The following is a 17,723-nucleotide window of genomic DNA, read 5'->3' as shown; positions in this document are numbered from 1 at the left end:
ATTCTGTCACATTATAGAACCATAGTGTCATGGTTTAAAGGTACTGTTCCACTTGGACAAACCATGTATTACCTTCTTTAAATGTTAATCAAATAAACCATAACGTGTCTATCATTTTATTCTTTCCTTCAGAAGTTCACTCACATGAAAACAACAATAAAGAAACCTTTGATATATATATATCATGAGCAGGACAGGGCATGTATGAATTAGCTTGGCCTACCATTTAGTAACTCTGTGCACACAATCGGATGCAGCGCAGTTCTATCGGATATCTGTCATCAAGCCTAAAGAAGAGACAGGTTCTTGATGTCACTGAAAGAGTAACTATTTGTACTGTATTAGGTCATATTATTAGTTAGTATTTGCCACCCCCTAGTGTTTAATAAGCAGAGTGCATGTAAGCATATGGTGGATATTCCAATATGAAAGCACTTCTCATGTGGTATTAACTGGAAGACTTCAACAGTGAAGGTTCAATTTCCATACAGGGTCAGACATATGAGGGGGGCACAGGCTTAAATAGTAAATAGGTGGGTAAAAGCCTTTTTTATCTAATCGATAAGATATCATATGTACAGAAACATGCCTAGACTACAACAAGCGGCGGATTAGGCTACTTCACACTGGATACGTTGAAACCAAGTCACCAGGTAACTTTAGTCCACACTGGGTGTATATAGAAGACATTCTAACTCTGAGGGTCATAAATTGAAAACTTCTTTTGAATTCAAAATCACAGAACACATTGAACAAGAGTCAAAATACATGAAAGGACGACAGCAAGCAGTCATTATCACTCATTATCTAACATGTAGAAGCGACCTACTTCCCATCTGAAAACAAGTGCGGCAAAAGGACACGATAAGCTCTTTTCTAATTAGCTCTGTACCAGCATATGTTATACAACACATGCAGCAATCTGGATGTGTAAGATTGTAAAATGTGTATTCAGAGATATTGATTTGTGCTGTTAAATTAAGCAGAAGACCATGGAAACTAGTTTTGTGTGGATGTTTCGTAGTTACCTTTCCTCGGACCGTAAGTGGCTGTACTAGTAAGAGCATCTGACGCCATACATGAAGCACGAGTACTTTTGGAAATAGTCATTTTGCGATAATACATAGCTAGCATATGGACGGTTGACTCTGTTTCTGGAATAAATTGAAATTGCACATTGCATCACATGTGACGTAACTGGTGTTTTGTTCCAATCTCCAAGAGACTTCCAGCTTGTGAGAACTAGCTTCACAAATGTGTGTGTTTAAATTATTTTACATTATCAGCCTTTTATCCATCACTTTCTCTATAAAGTAAAACCTCTTGTTCTAAACCGTCTCCTCTTTTGAAATAGGCTCTACTTTGCTAGAGCTGTAACTAGGATGCACCAGGCATGGCTGAAGGTCCTGCTCATTGCAGATGTAATATCTGCTTTAGGAAGTAGAAAGGGGCATTGCTTCCAGGCAGCTGAAGAATGCCTCTTACCTTATGGCACCTGGACAGCTGCCCTTCTTGGTCCATGGACAATATGACCCTGTCCGGTATAAATATTATAAAGGCCAACCCTGGCCTTGGGTAAGCTGGATCTGCAAAATAGTGGATCTTGAGAGCTGGACACTTGGCAAAACTTTCGATTTCTGTGGATCTTCTCCCACTTTATTATTCACTGCAATTTTATACGTGAGCTACAGTCATTGTTTAGAAGTAGAATTTATTTTGTCAAACATCTGGGATGTCTCTGCCAATATTTCCCATAGGAAGCCATGCTTCAGTGTTCTAACCACAATTTGCTTCACATTGTGAATATAATTTTGTTCTTCACAAACATGACCAGACACTCACAATTGCCATGTTAACACAATTTCCATGCTCACTCCATATTACAAGAATTATTTTTATTGGCAGCAGGACAAAAGTACAAGACTTAAATGAAAATTTAACAAATATTCTGCAAATAGGCTGACGAAAACAACTAAGAGGCACGATCTAATTATCATGCTCCCTTCTCTCCAAAAGGCACCAGCTATGAATAATAGCTGGTAAAGAAAAAAAATAAATAAATCTGTTATTTTGTAACCACTGCCTAAAAAAAAAACAAAAAAAAAAAACATTGCTTTTAGTAGAAGAATTCATTTTCAGCCGGCCTTATTGATGACAGTTAATTGTACCATGCACAAATCAATTTTTCACATTCATAGGAAAATTGCCATGTTTCCAAAAATGCGATTTTGTGATGGAGCTGTATATTTAAATAATACCCTCCCACTCCAGATATCGTCTGCTGTACAAAGCGTCGGGTTTTTGCAAATCAGAGAAGAGAAAATGGTTTACCGTAGTTTGCTTTTGGAAATGGATCTGGTACATTTACAGAAAGCTAAATGTCGGACAGAAATCTCAATGTCTTTACAAGTGAAGGCATGAAAATCTTGGTGGGGGGGAGAGATAGATCTTTAGTAGTTATAGTAGACAGCAATTAATCCAGCTGACACTTACAATCATTGCTGTTTTACAAAAATGCAAGTAATTTGCTTTTTTCACAGAAATAATTTTCCACGGAAGAAATATCCTGTCCATCCCTTTTTAAATATAACAAAGCAGACAGCAACATCTGACTCTGTAAAATAACAGCTAAACAGATTCAAGGTGACTTTTTTGTGGAGTACGGAATTGTGCTTAAAAGCAAAACAAGAGGACCGTCCTACGTATGGCTAAAAATAAAATTTTCTGCTACATTCTGTACATTAGATTTCTTAACAATGCTCCCACTTCTTTGGTTGACAGAAGCCATTCAGTTTGCAACAGCCAAATTGGTAAAAGGTTTGTGGTGAGGAGGCAATGGATACATGTTTGGGTTTACTGTTCAATTTCCAAGCTGTCCATTGTGATATCTGATGGTTTGAAGCTGACCACTTCTTCATATGTAATTTCTGAAGGGTAATAAAGAGAAGCAGTCAGGTTAGATGAATATTCATTTTAAAATTAACATAATAATAATAAATATACAATGGGCATGCAAGATAAGTCATGGGGTGCCTGGTGTAACAGAAATAAGCAAAAGTCCAAAAGGACCACAGTTATCCGTACTGAAGAAACTTCTTAATTACTTATTTAAAAATAATCTATTCATACCGAAGATGGCATTTTGGCCCAAATTCTGTAATGCAAAATAAATACAAATTAAAAAAAATGGATGGAGGCAGCTCCTGCTCAAGAACACCAGAGCATGTTCTTGAGTTATTAGCAGTGGTTTCAGTCAGGAACATCTGCAGGTTTGAAGTATAGAAAATGTATATCTGGCATAAAAGTGTATGTGATCTGCGTATAGCACACACCTGGCACATGAGCACAAATATTAGTGACCTACAGATGTTTAATACAGAATATTTTTATTATAGTCTACTTTTCTTGGATTTACTAGTCAAAATCATCGATACCTCTGTGGATCCATCCCTACATATAGAACACCCTAAACTTATACTCAATTACTAGAATAAGACGCTGAACATAATCCCCACTGAATATTTTATAAGCAACCTGGCCACAAAGGTAGAGTAGGTAGGTTACCTATATAAAATGTTTCATTTACATGATGTTACAAGAACAATAAAAGTAGAGAAACATGCGAGACTAGTGGTACATAGAGAAGTCAAGACACTGTGCTTCAGGGAAACCTTCTAAATAAAACCTTAATCGGGCAACTATGATGAGAATTTCAGTAAAATTAAACGATGGTCCACTAGTGAGAGATATCAGATCAGATACAGGTAAAACCCAGAAAAGATTGCAATCTACCTTTCCATTCATCTATAGTGCGTTCCTTGTTCTCAGCAGATTCATCATAAGGTTCAGCTTCTGGTTCATCTTCTGGGTCATGGTATTGCTCAAAATAGGGATGTGCAAGTGCCTCAGCAGCAGTTATCCTCTTGTCGCTGTCTAATATTAACATCTTCCTAAGCAGATCGATAGCTATAACAAAACCAAACACAAAACTGTCTGGAACCACCTCATACTAAGGCAATAAAGGAATCCATCACAACCACTGTGTGTAATCATAGTAATGGTTAAAAAAAAAAAGAAAAAATGCTGTAACGTAATCATTCCATTGTAATTTAAAAAAATAGAAATTTACATTGTGTCCTAATGTATGAGAGGATACTGCAGATTTCCCCCATTCCCCAGTTCTGTTCAAGCGATATGCTCAGTCGGACACATCTCCTAATATACTTACTGGCATTCAGCCTGAGTCTCGACAAACATTGCGTGGGGGAGGGGGTCTAACAAGAATACACATTTTTAAGCAATGCAAATTATGTACTCATAAGGTACTTTAATATGCATTCTTCTTTTGTTGACACCAGTTATACTAAAATACAGCTTTACAATATTTCAGACATTGCATCTTAAAAATGGTTACATTTTAGAACAAGAAATTAAAACAAATGTATGTCTAAAGATGATTTTATCAGACCAATAACATGCAATAACAAGTATAAAACTTTACATGAAAAAAAGGGCACATACCTAATGGATTAGCGCCTTGGAAAACCTCTTTTAAATCCTGTTGAGGCATGTAAGGTAACGATTCTATATACCGCCGAGCCTGTGTGTAAATAATAAATAGTATTTTCATTTATATCTGTGGCACAGAAACAAACACATTGTCATACTGTTTAGTTAGACGAAATTATTGTCTTTACAATGAATCTACCAAAACATGATCAAACAGTATTTTTATAACATGTACAATTCTTACAAAGTAATAAGAAAATACCAGTGAACATTTAGTAATTATATTTTAATGCTTTGAATTAACATGATGATAGCAATAGAGAAAGGGTGAAAGGGGAGAAGAAAAAAAAAAAAAAAGACTCACATGTTCGGATGAAATTTTCATAAGAAATTCAGAATTAGGTGTTCCAACAACTTCCATAATTCTTTTTAATTGGTCAATATCTACAAATATTTAGGAAAATATATTTTCTCTTGAAAACTAGTTAAAACTAAGCACAGGGTACCAAAGAAAATGTACTATTGTAAATGTCTAAATATATTTTAAAAATGAAGGAAATTAAAGGGTAATATGTCCGATGTACAAAAGTTTGAGTAACATCATAAAGATCAGACACAGAAGTATATAGGGTCAAATAGGGCAGAAAAATAAAGTGACTTCTTAATGTTCATATATTATTAAAGAACCCCGTGGAATTATATAGACAAACCAAACAACGTGCAGTTGAAGGATACAGTCATTTCCTGGAAAAAGTGCTTTGCCTTTCAGTAGTTCTGCCATGATACAGCCGACTGACCAAATGTCAACTAGTGGGGGAAATAGAAAGGGTTAATTGTATTCTAGTACTGGAGGTGGTTTTCTATTCTGATAATGACAAAACTCCATTAAAGAAATCATATGTGAAGAATAATCTCTGACCACGCACAAGGTGGAAACACACACAATTATATATATGACACACATTATTATACTACAAAATCGACACAGAACAAAACACTCATGGTTACAGCATGTTATTTATGCGGTTAGATCATGTTTGTAATTAGGTGCTTATGAAGTTCATTTAGTAATGCTTTACACTTGATAAATAAGAGCTTCTCATGTCCTAGTCATGTATGGCACACGATAATATCCCTGGTTTAGATAAGTCTATTTAGTGAACACAACGGTAAAATATATGATACGGGAAAAGTGATTCAAATAAACAAAGTTCCCAACTATATACAGTATACACATACATATATATGTAATGTGAGCGCAATAATTACCTGCATTAATGCAGTTGCTTTATCATTTTAAAATATCACACTATTGCCTGTATTCCTTTCTCCTGTGTGTTTGTGCTCCCCACTGTGAAGAATGACTATTCTTCAGGATTACCTGTCTGATTATAGTGCATCCAGTTTAACATGATTTCCGGGGCTCTGTACCACCGCGTGGCAACATATCCAGTCATTTCATCATCTGTCTGTCTCGCCAACCCGAAATCTAAAATCTACATGAAAAAAAAAAAACCAAGAAAATTAAAGTCAAGTCAATCACATGTATAATATCACAAAAAAATCTGACTTCCAGACACTCTTACCCTTAATTCACAGTCTTCATTCACAGCTAAATTACTTGGTTTCAGATCCTACAATAGAACAATTAGTCTTAGCCACAAGGACACTTCTATTATCTGAACAATTTGTATGGGATGTTTCAGAATCTACTTACCCTATGTATGATCCCTGCTGAATGTATATACTGTGAAGACAAAATGTATAAATATTATATACATATACATACACACATACATCCATACACACACACACTTTATATCTTAACACCAAATTATGATTGCGTTGATAACCTGTGGTTGATAACCTGTGGTTGTGCCCCATTATGTAATGATTGCATGCCACTGAGAAACGAGTAAGGTCTTATGAATCACACTGATCAATGAAATAACAGGTCACACAACCACAGAAAACTAAAAGAATTCACAAGCGTCTGGACAGATTATTATGCCAGAATGACAATGTCAGAATATGTATAGTATTACAGAACTGACAGATCTCTGTAGGCTGATATTAGTTATACCTAGACTGTACAGTCCTATCACACTGCAATTTATTTCCTAACATGAAGAGATGAAAGGGTCTTTGATATCCGAGTTTCTTCTGATGGATTTTTCATCTCTCATTTATTAAAGCTCAAGTTACAACAGATGTGCCACGCATAGATCCAAAAAAGCACTTACAAGTAATGCGTATAGATTTTATGCCACTAACTATAGAATATTTGTATCATCTTGCAGCTAGATGACCCCTCTGATGCACCATCAAGACTTCAGGGTTCCAAATAGTACAGACAAGCGGAGGAGGAGGAGGAGGAACAAAAAATAAAAGTGTCTTACATATAAAACACGATCATTTATAAAGGTTTTGGTAAACTGGCAAGAAACTGAGCTTGGAAGATTTTTTTTTAAAGTGTTCCAGAAAAGATAACTAATACATTTAAATCATCTAAAAAAATGTGCCACCTTGGGGGAATACTCATCCAAATCTTCTAAGAAGTTATCATGGCTGACAGGGTCAACCCTACTACACAGACAAAACTAGGTGGCTGCCTAGGACGCCGAGCTGGTTGGTTACCATGCTTTCTCCTGTGTCCGTAACCAAACGCATAAAGGAGAGGGACAGCCACAGTTTGCCTGGGAAGCTGGACATTCTATGGTCTGTCCAGATGTCTTCTTATGAATATATCACACCCTACATTACAACACACAATAAACCTGCGCGTTACCTTGAGTCCTCTCAGTAACTGATAAGCCAGAAACTGGATGTGGTCATCTGTTAGCCTCTGACACTTAACAATGTTATTAAGGTCAGCTCCCATAAGATTTGTCACAAGATAGCTGTAAATAAAATGTAAAGCACCCATAAGATAGGCTTGCAATAAAAAGCCAATCAATAAACATTTCTAATAAAAATTAGGTTCATGCACAATTTAGTTTACACACACACAAGGTATGTATAATTTTCACAGGCAACCCAAAACATTTCATTTCAGGCTAAACATGAAACAGACTGGGATATTTAACTCTACAGATAGCCAGTATGTTATATAGTTATATTTTCCTGAATTTCAGCAGAAATTGCGTATGTTGTATAATCAAGCATTGCAACAACTACTTACACTTCAATAAAGGTCTCCACTGATGTTGAGGGTGTAAACACATCCAGCAAACCAATAACCTTCAAGATAGAAACATCTCTTAATATGAGGCACAGAAGCAGGGCATCATACCTGGAACGCGAGGTCCATCTATCGCCAGTACAGACTACAGGTTATATTGTGCAAGGTAGATTAGTTCACGGGAGGGTTTTTATACATTTACAAAAAACGTGCAAAAATCACAAGCAGGAGGGGCAGATGAAGCACTTATTACTCAACATTCATGGTTATTCCCGGCATGTATAGGTCTGCACTTTATTTTAAAGGAGCAATCCAGTGGAAGCAAAATGACTTCAATAGGGGCTCATACATGTCAGTTGAATGGACACACATCACAGAAGTCTAATGTTGCAATAAAAAATAAATAAAAGTGTATGTATGCGGTAAAATGAATAGGAAATGGAATCCAGAGGGCATTAAAAAAATTACAAGCTCCTGTAGTGTTCACATTGCCTTTCATTTTGACTCTACTTCTGGCAGGTGGAAATAATTCTATATGTACAAATTACCACCAGTTTTGTGTGATTTGGATTTTATGACTGTTATTGTGCACATTACATTTTATATGCATAGTAAACAGAATGCCAAGTGGAAAGTGGCAGCGGTAAAGTGAACCTAAAAAAATTCTTACATAGCTAGTAAACATAGCATATATAAACGTTTCCATATACCTTGCATATCGGTTTGTATGTGTAAACAGGAGGCACACAGATGCAGATATGTATTGTTCATTTTGAATATGCGTACTATACAAGGAAGAGCCCCAACTCTCTCCCTGTCACATATAAGGAAAATAAGTATATTCAGGTCAAGGCTAGCCTCAAGGTACACTATATGACCAAAAGTATCCCACCTATATAAGCATGTCGGACATCCCATTCCAAACCCATGGGCGCTAATACGGAGTTGGCCTCTCCTTTGTGGCCATAACACCCTCATATCTTCTTTAAAGGTCTTCCATGGGATTTTGAAGTGTGTCTGTGGGAATTTGTTCCCATTCACCAAAAAGAACATTTGTGAGCTCAGACGCTGATGATGTACGAGAATACCTGGCTCACATTTAGCACGCCAATTTATTTAAATGCTGTTCAAAGTTGGAAGCATACAGTTATCTAAAATGTCTTTGTATGTTGTAGCATTAACATTACCCTTCACTGGAACTAAGAGGCCTAGCCAAAACCTAGAAAAACAACCCTACATAATGGTGCCTCCTCTGCCAAACTTTATAGTAGGCACTCTGCATTCTGGTAAGTAATGTTCTCCTGGCATCCACCAAACCCACACTCGTCCATCAGACTGCCAAACAGAGAAGTGGGATTCGTCCACCGAACCTGTTCCGATTAACTGCTCCAGAGTCCAGTGGCGGCGTCCTTTACACCACTTGATCCGACACTTGTCATTGCACATGTGATCTTCGCCTTGTGTGCAGCTTCACAAAGCTCCCAATACACATTGCTTGTGCTTCCAGAGACAGTTTGACAGAGTGTGCATGGTCTACCCCTTTGTGGCTGAGCTGTGGTTACTCCTGGATGCTTCCGCTTCACAATTATAGCACTTACAGTGGACTGGGGGAGATCTAGTATAGCTAAAGTTTCACAAAATGGCTTGACACAAGTGGGATCCCCCAAGTGCCAGGCTTAAAGTCTTCAGTACGAACCATTCTACTGCCAATGTGTCTATGTAGACAGCTAACTACATGCTTGATTTTATACATTTGTTACATGATGTATATGAGTGTGATTGAAACACATACTTTTGGTCATATAGTGTCTGTGGTGTGCCAGGAAGCGATGGGAATCCTTTTCAATATGGAATTTTAAAGCGTGACTTTTTCCGAAACACAGAACGTATTACACTGTATTTATTTTAGAACCCATCATTGTAATCTGGAGCTTAGATCTGCTTGATGTTGAAGGAGTCTACCCACTAAAAAGAAACCATTAAAAGTACAAAAATCAAAGTATTGATTTCTTCCACAGAACAGAGACTTCTGTACTAAAAACAGTGTTCACTGCCAAGGATATAGGCACATCCTGCACAGAAATTAACCCCTCTCCATTATTGTAAATAGTTTTTAACTGCTGCTTTTTGCCAATACCAGTTACATTTGCCAATACATTCACGTGTTTTGACAAGTCCCCAATGGCTTGATCCTTACATTTTCATGCTTCATGTGTTTAAGGAGACGCAGTTCCCTGTAAGTCCGTCTTGCATGAACGAGTGATTGGAACGGTCTGGACAGCTTTTTAACAGCCACCTTCTGTCTCGTTTGGGTATCATACGCTGAGCTGGAAGACAAAGGTTGCAAATAAATATGCTTTGTGTTCGACCGAGCTCTATGAAACGAGCAGTATCTCTACAGATTATTAAATTGGTGGGCAAAACTATTTCTGCCCTGTTCTACTCACTTTCCTTGAACCCTACAAGTAACAGTGTTTATAAAATGCAAAAGAGAATTTTTATTACTAGGCAGTAGCCCAATTCAGCATTTCTGGACTACAACTACCTTCAGCTGGTTGGCAGAGAGGATGGTCTGTACTCCAGGATGATTCCAGGATTATATCTGGAACAAAAAAAGCCCTTAAAGCGAGGGCAGCTCATATGCCACTAAAACAAAACACTAAGTTGCAAGCATCTGTTTGCACATGATCGAGCATCAAGAAATCTCCTTTGACAAAGCCATGCACAAAACTGGAAGTTACAAAGTACCTATTTGCCTCGGTAACATGGTAATGCATATGGTAATCTAAATTTGTTGATGTAGTCCAGGGTGTGAAGGCAAACCCCACAATCCACCCACTAGACAAAAAATCTTGGCTGATTCTAATTAAAATGTTCTGTTTACCAAACCTATTTAGTTGGTATCATTAGTCATGAGCTAATGATGCAGAACATAGAAAAAAACCCATAAGGCCAAAATCACACTGCTAGATAACAACGGAATGTCCTGCAAATCATCGTAGTGAGAGAAGGTGTTCGCCTCGGCTTCCCTACACACCATCTCGCTATCTCCCAATGCCAGCCAGGCGGCTGTATATGGTATCGGCACTCCTGTGCATGAATAGGCATTAGGTACAGACAGTTCCTTTAAATAGATACGCTCTATATTCCTCCTCCCAACTGAACCATGAAGTCAGATGAAGCCAAAGCATCACAGCAGAAGAACGAGGAGCCAGAATGAACACTACACTATGATACGCTAGTGGCTACTTTTCAAAGGCAAAAATGTGTTTATGTTGTTATAAATGTGGTTTTATTAGTAAACCGGGTAAAATAACACCTTTTGTAAGAGACAATTAGGTTAAATAGTAAAATTAAAGCAGAAGCTTGGATCCACCCCGTATTACCCAATAAGAGAATAATGATGTGCTTAGGGAGTAACCACCAAAATACTCATAATTGTGATTTATTATTGAAAAAGAACTAGTCATAGAGGAAAAAACACATTTGCCGTTTATGAACCACTACAGTGAAAAAAAAATAGGAAAAAAGTCAGAGAGGGAAAACCCCAACCTTTGATTTAGTATAAAGATAATACGGTACACTGACCTACATTTCTTGGTAGAGCTCCAGGGGGGAAAAAACGGGGAATGCCATCCATTTGAAACAAATAACTGGAAAGCGGGTTGGTGAGGTAATTTTATACAGGTTATCTAAGCCCACTTATATCTGACATGTAATCATAGATATAACTGAAAGCATCCAGGATAGATCTTTTTATTAGTCGTTTTTTCTCTGCGCACAAGATGCTTTGTTTTATCTCATTAGGATAAAGTATGTGGTTAGACTTGTTAGTTGTGAGTGGAACAATTCCCTTTGGGCTTGTTTTAAATCTCTGCTCACTGGCTGCTGTTTGAACAGTTTGCTGATGACTGTTGCCACATGCAGCACTCTTCCAAGCACAGCCATCCTTGTTTGTATCTAAGGTCTCTACATCTCCCACCTTGTCATTTCTTGTGCTGACAAACATATCGTCATTTTCTGTGACGTATTCTTTTCAAATATCATAATAATGAGAATCGGATATCTGATAGTTATTGAACTCTGGGTTGTCTGTGCACAACCAGGTCCCCTGCAGCGCTGCGGGGGATCTGGATCTTAGTCTTATAGTCAGACCGTCTTATAAGACGAGGGGTATTTTTCAGAGCATCAAGTATGGTATATGTTCAATTACCACACACTTCGTAGTCTCCATTTTTTTCCCAATATTGAGCTAAACTCCAGTTTGATTGTGGTGCTGGATAATGGAACAGTATGAAGCTATAGGTTCTTATACTGAAGGGTGCACTCTGTAGCCTGCGAGAACACCTAGGAAACCAGTGCTACAAGTCCTGCCTGGGCTTCTATAACGGAGCGCTGGCGTGACATGACCTTCCGGTGCTCTGCCATAGAAGCCCCAGTGGAAGTTCCAGGTAGATGTGGAGGTTTGCGGACAGACATCCACCGGCTGTCAGAGAGGAAGGTTGCAGGGTACCTGGATCCTCCTCTCTGGCAGCCAGTGAATGTCTGTGCGATACATGCAGGTGCAGGGAAAAACGTGTTGGCAAAACATGATGTGGATCTGGGAGAGAAAGAAACACAGGGCATCTGTGATCAGATCATCACACTGCATTACATTTCACCCTCCATTTACAATATACAGTTCCTCAAGCATAATGTAAAAAGGTACTTTTTAGGTTCTGCAAACCTGTTTCCAACCTGCTTGCCTATCGGTCACCTTTATTGACCCCGCTTTACACTGTCCCTGCGTGCACTGCATGCTCTTTTATTACAGTGACATTGGGAATTGGGAGCCAAAATGAAACAAACATTCTCCATAAAGTCACTGACTTCTGATGATAAAGCCCTTCCACTCTGAAGCTATTTGTCTGCACTGGGATCAATTACCAAACGTCCACTGAGGGAAACACTCAATTATCTTGCACAATGGGAGCACTTAATATAAATCCCCTAGGGGGTAACTATAATTGAAACAAAATTATTATCTTTAAAATTATTAAAGATCAATTGGTAATTGAGAAAAAAAAATGAGAAAAAAAAAATACATAGGTAGGAATCATACTGATGGTTTACTGAAAGCACATAACTGCGACACCAATTACATCTTTATGTAATAGAATATGAAATGGTAAAGAAGCATCAATAGTAGATGACCCACATCTAAGAGATATTTTAACATACAATATGCAGTTACCCAGCGGAGTCACATGAATGTACATCACATGACTCCGCTCCGTTCCTGTTCGAGCAACGCAGAGGGAAACAGCGGCCCCCACGAAAGTCTGCGAGCGGCACCAGAAGATCTGCAGTTCAGGTAAGGTGGGGGAGTAAATGAATGAATATATGTGTGTGTGTGATAGCATTGATCCGTGTGTATGGGCACAGGGAGGCTGAAAGTGATGTGCATGTTCTGGCTGCCTGAGCATGATAGAAGTGTGATTGCTAACAATTGCTAGCAGCTAACATCAATCACACTCATATCATGCCCAGGCAGCCAGTACAATAACTTTACGTAATATATATATATTTTTTAAAAAATTTTGGGCCCCAAAATTAAGGTGCGTCTTATACATGGGAGCGTCTTATACTTGAGGAAATACGGTATATAGGATATAAGAGCTAGCTAAAGAGTTTGATCAGCCAGCAAATAACTGGCTATTCAGGTTAATCGCATGAGAACCAGAAAAGGAATTATTTCCATCATACATTTAACATTCTAATACATGTGATCCACCAACAACTGCTAGCAGCCAATGTGCCCGGGGCATAGTTCCATTATCAATTATGAACCTGAGTCAACCACACAGCATTTCCTTATAGCTACATATATTACTCAAAATGATGTATTTAAAAGAAATATTTAAACTGCGCCTTTAATAAGTTCTTTCTACAAAGTTTTGGCTACTATATGTGTCATCTGTATTAAATACTTTGTGTCATACATATTAAAACCAAAAAAAAGAATGAATAAGTGCTGGCGAATGCTGTTACAAAATGATACATTCTCAAAACACAATAAACAGAAACCAAAATAACAAGTTTGCAGAGAACATTCATCTTGTCTTCTTTAACAAGAAAAGGGACCCCAGCTATCATATGCACATTAATGCTGAAAGAATGATTCATTGTATTATATATATATATATATATATATATATATATATATATATATATATATATAGACATACATACATATATATATATACACATATACATACATACACACACACACTTTATTTTTTAAAACATGGCTGTTGCTTTATTCCCCCAGCTGCCCCATACTCCGCGTAAACCTGCACAAGCAGAGAATGATCTGCGCAGATCATGCGCAGCCTACGGTGTTAATGTATTAAGATATACAGACGGCAGATTCATTTTATAGATTGTCGTCTCCGGTTGGCCAGGATATTCCACATGATTTTGTGGGTCTCACACGCAGCCTTATTTAGTTCTTTATTAAGTGAAGGTGAGGCATGGATACCTTTAACAGATCGAACCAACAGCAAAGCTCTAATCTGCAGTGATATACAGGTGCCAAAGTACATTAAGCAACATACCTGTGGGTCATAGTGCCTGCAAATGGTGTCCCTCATAAATCACAACAGGAGAAGAAGCCCAAGTGATCACAGGTACAGAACTAACACGCAGGAGCGACAGAGAGAGAGAGTTATCCCCATTTCACTAAAGGGAGAGCTATCCCCATTTCACTATTCATTCCACCACAAATTAGAACTGATCTAGTATTGTACAATGTATCATTTAATGGGTTAATTGTACAATGTATCATTTAATGGGTTAAGAGAATTATGCATTAGAAGGTGATCACTCTAGTTTGTAAGCTCGTTTGAGCAGGGCCCTCCTCACCTGTTGTCTCTGTAAGTCAATTTGTTATGTAACATACAACTTGTTATGACCTGTCTACCCATTGTACAGCGCTACGGAATTTGATGGCGCTATATAAAACAATAAATTATAAAGCTCTTCCTGCAGCAGAAGCTTATTGGGGACTGGCCTTCACAATACATATTAAGTCATGAACCCGCATGAAACAATACGGCTACTACGTTATACGGAGCATGTATCCGAACCCACTCTACTAGGAAGACACCCTGCTGTAAAGAATAGAAGAGGTCGGTCTTAATCACCCAGACGAACGCTCTAATGAAAGTCCATGGATGAACAGACTTCATTAGCATTGCCATAAAGCATCTATCCAGTGTGGGGTTTGAGCTGAAAAAGTCACCCACGTGACTGGCTTCTCGTCTGTGCATTATATGTTACGTATTATATACACACTATATGTTATATATACACAGCGGCCTGTACTTTAAGGATACGGACAGTTTATTTTGTAAGCCGTAATGCTTCTGGTGTGGAAACGCGGCATGTACGGACACATTCTGTACGACCCGCACTTCTGCCTTCTGGCAGGTACAGATAAGGCCTCCTGTGAACTACGTTTCCAACTACTGTAAACATAGACACAAAGAGTAGGAATAAGATCCGCCGCTGCGCATTGTAACAAGCAAGCAGAAATCATCCAGTGACTGTGACGAATGTCATTAGAAGTGTTAAAGCCATGGCTGCACGGAATATTCATCAGCCCTTACCACCTGAGACTAAGGAAACGTGCCCCAAATCATATTCCGTAAAGCGTAATGCCATACTGCTACAGGGAGGACAAGCATTACAAGCTCGTCATCGCATTCACATCAGTAGCGCTGTACATTGTGTCTTTCAGATTCAAGGAAACGTTACACGGCCGCTGCACAAGTTTAGTGACTTCATGGTATCAATTACCAAAACTTTCTATATAACCGGGGAAAAGTTTATGCTTTCTTTATTGGTTGGAGCAGCAACAAAACTAGATATAGGTTCCGAGACACACAGACACTCGGTAGGAAAGCAGAATCAGCCATCGATGACCACGATAGCAAACGTCAGCTTTATGATCAAAATGGATATAAAGCGCTAAAAAGTGTGCAGGAAGGCAGTAAACGCCCAAACTGTGCTGCAGAAAACCATAAAAACAAGAACGTGCAAGACCAATGGGGAACAGTAACAACATCATCTCCAATGACCAGGACAGGGGTGACGCTTAATGGTCCTCAATGAATCACTCCCATCATCATCATCATCACCATGACGGGAACACAGTGTGCCTGCTGGAGTTTCATGAGTCTTTGCATAGACCCCACTAACACTACTACTACAGACACAGAGCCCAGCCCGAGGAGGCGCATTATTATTATTATTATTATTATTATTATTAAAGTCCACACACTGAATGGACAGATCTGTGACCAGAACATCCACCAGCAACACTGAGTGACAGCACCGACACCCCACTGCTGGGGGTTCCTTATACCCACACACTCTCCTCCTTAGTGTGTGTCATTAGTGGGTCACAGCAGGGACTGCTCAGCAATGTGTCCACTACACATCCCAATGAAACAAAGACAGGTTCCTTCTCTCCACTGGCACATCAACCCCATTAACGCGCTGCAGCTGCCGGCTTTGGCATTACAGCCCCCCCTAATAGCATCACATAGCAGCTGCAGCAGCCCTGCGGCTCTGGATCACACCCTTCCGAAGCCCCAGGCCGGGGGCTGCGGAGACACTTCACTGCAGCACTGCTAATGATCGGGGGCCCTGTGCGGGGCTTGGGGGGGTCCTGCCACCTACCAGACGGATCCATAAGCGCCCGAGCCCACCGGGGTGAGGTTCTGGTACCGCTCCGGCACCTCCCACACTGTCTTGTTCAGCTCCTGCCGGTAGAAACCCCCTCGGCCGCTCATCTCGTCCACCGGCGAACGCACAGGACAGCGAGACAGGAAGGAGGAGCGGGAGGAGCTTGGGCTGGGGGAGGGAGGCAGAGAGGAGAGAGGGGAGGGGGGCAGGTGCTGCACAGCGTGTGGGGTGTAGTGTAAGGGCAAAGGGGCACCTTGCGTCCCGGGGGGACTCTGCATGTATAATTCAAGGGGCAGAAGAAGCTCCCGCCATTACCGTATGGGAAGACCCCAAGGACTCTGGAAACCACCCGGGAATTTCTCCCTAGGGGTGGGGTCTGATAACCAGTTTTCACTTTACCTTCTAATGGAATTGTAATGTTTTTTTTATTCAAATTCCATAAAAAACATTTTTTTTCTTATTATTCCTAAACTGTGTGAGTAGCACTGTAGGCTGCATTACGTAGGCAGTGAGTTTGGGGGCTCCATTAGTAGCCATTGTGACTCAGCTGGAGTGAGGGCGCGCAGGCCGCTTCACTGCTGTCAGGGGGGAGCAGGATTAATAGAGGACATTATTTTCCCTCTTTTAATGTGTCTTCTCACATTACATCACTGCGCGTCTCCCACTGCTTCTAGTGACAGGAGGTCACTTGTAGGTGAGGTCATCACCTATTTTGGGCTGTGGTTCACTTATTAAATACAAAAGTACAAAGTATTTTTACTTCCACAGATGCCTCCATTCGCATATCATGTATTTGAAATACAGGTTATTTTAAGCTGCTGTGGCCAATCTGAAAATCTGGACACCTCATGACATTTCTTCCCTCTTCTATGTTTGTTTTTTTTTTGCTCCAGAAGTTTCATAGATGACTGATACTGAATGTTCAAACCTCATCATTTTCTGGTGTTTCCAAATACGAGTGGCTTATTTCCTGCCATCAAGTTTACTTGCCCTATTCTACCAGTCGCGTTTAGTGCAGTCGCACGGTCACCATTCAAATAGACCTTTCATTCACTTCATGTAAAGAAAAAGGATCTATGCATTGAGCTAGCAGGTAGAGTGCTGTGAAAAAGTATTTGCCCCTTCCCTATTTCTTCTATTTGTCCCATTTAAATGTTTCAGATCGTCCACCTAATTTTAATATAAGACAAATAAAACGCGAGTAAACACAAAATGCAGCTTTTAAATTATTATTTCATTTATTGAACGTAAAGAGTTAATGAAAACCTATTTCACCCATGTAGAAAGTAAAACCTAATAACTG

The 17,723-nt window shown here is 39.3% G+C and overlaps 1 protein-coding gene across 1 annotated transcript; it reads right to left on the bottom strand.

Moving 5' to 3' along the window:
* Positions 1-1,880: 1,880 nt before the first annotated feature.
* Positions 1,881-16,570, bottom strand: MAPK11 (mitogen-activated protein kinase 11). Its single transcript, XM_053463103.1, has 12 exons — positions 16,415-16,570; positions 9,888-10,017; positions 7,691-7,749; positions 7,298-7,409; positions 6,227-6,256; positions 6,096-6,143; positions 5,891-6,005; positions 5,245-5,316; positions 4,874-4,953; positions 4,522-4,600; positions 3,793-3,966; positions 1,881-2,927 (listed from the first exon to the last, which is right to left on the bottom strand). Exons 1-12 carry the CDS (start codon positions 16,525-16,527, stop codon positions 2,854-2,856), a joined length of 1,086 nt encoding a protein of 361 aa, XP_053319078.1. The 5' UTR covers positions 16,528-16,570; the 3' UTR covers positions 1,881-2,853.
* Positions 16,571-17,723: the final 1,153 nt, after the last annotated feature.

This window comes from Spea bombifrons, chromosome 4, assembly GCF_027358695.1.
Source record: "Spea bombifrons isolate aSpeBom1 chromosome 4, aSpeBom1.2.pri, whole genome shotgun sequence".
Lineage (NCBI taxonomy): Eukaryota > Metazoa > Chordata > Amphibia > Anura > Pelobatidae > Spea > Spea bombifrons.
This window is presented reverse-complemented; position numbering and strand designations above follow the sequence as displayed.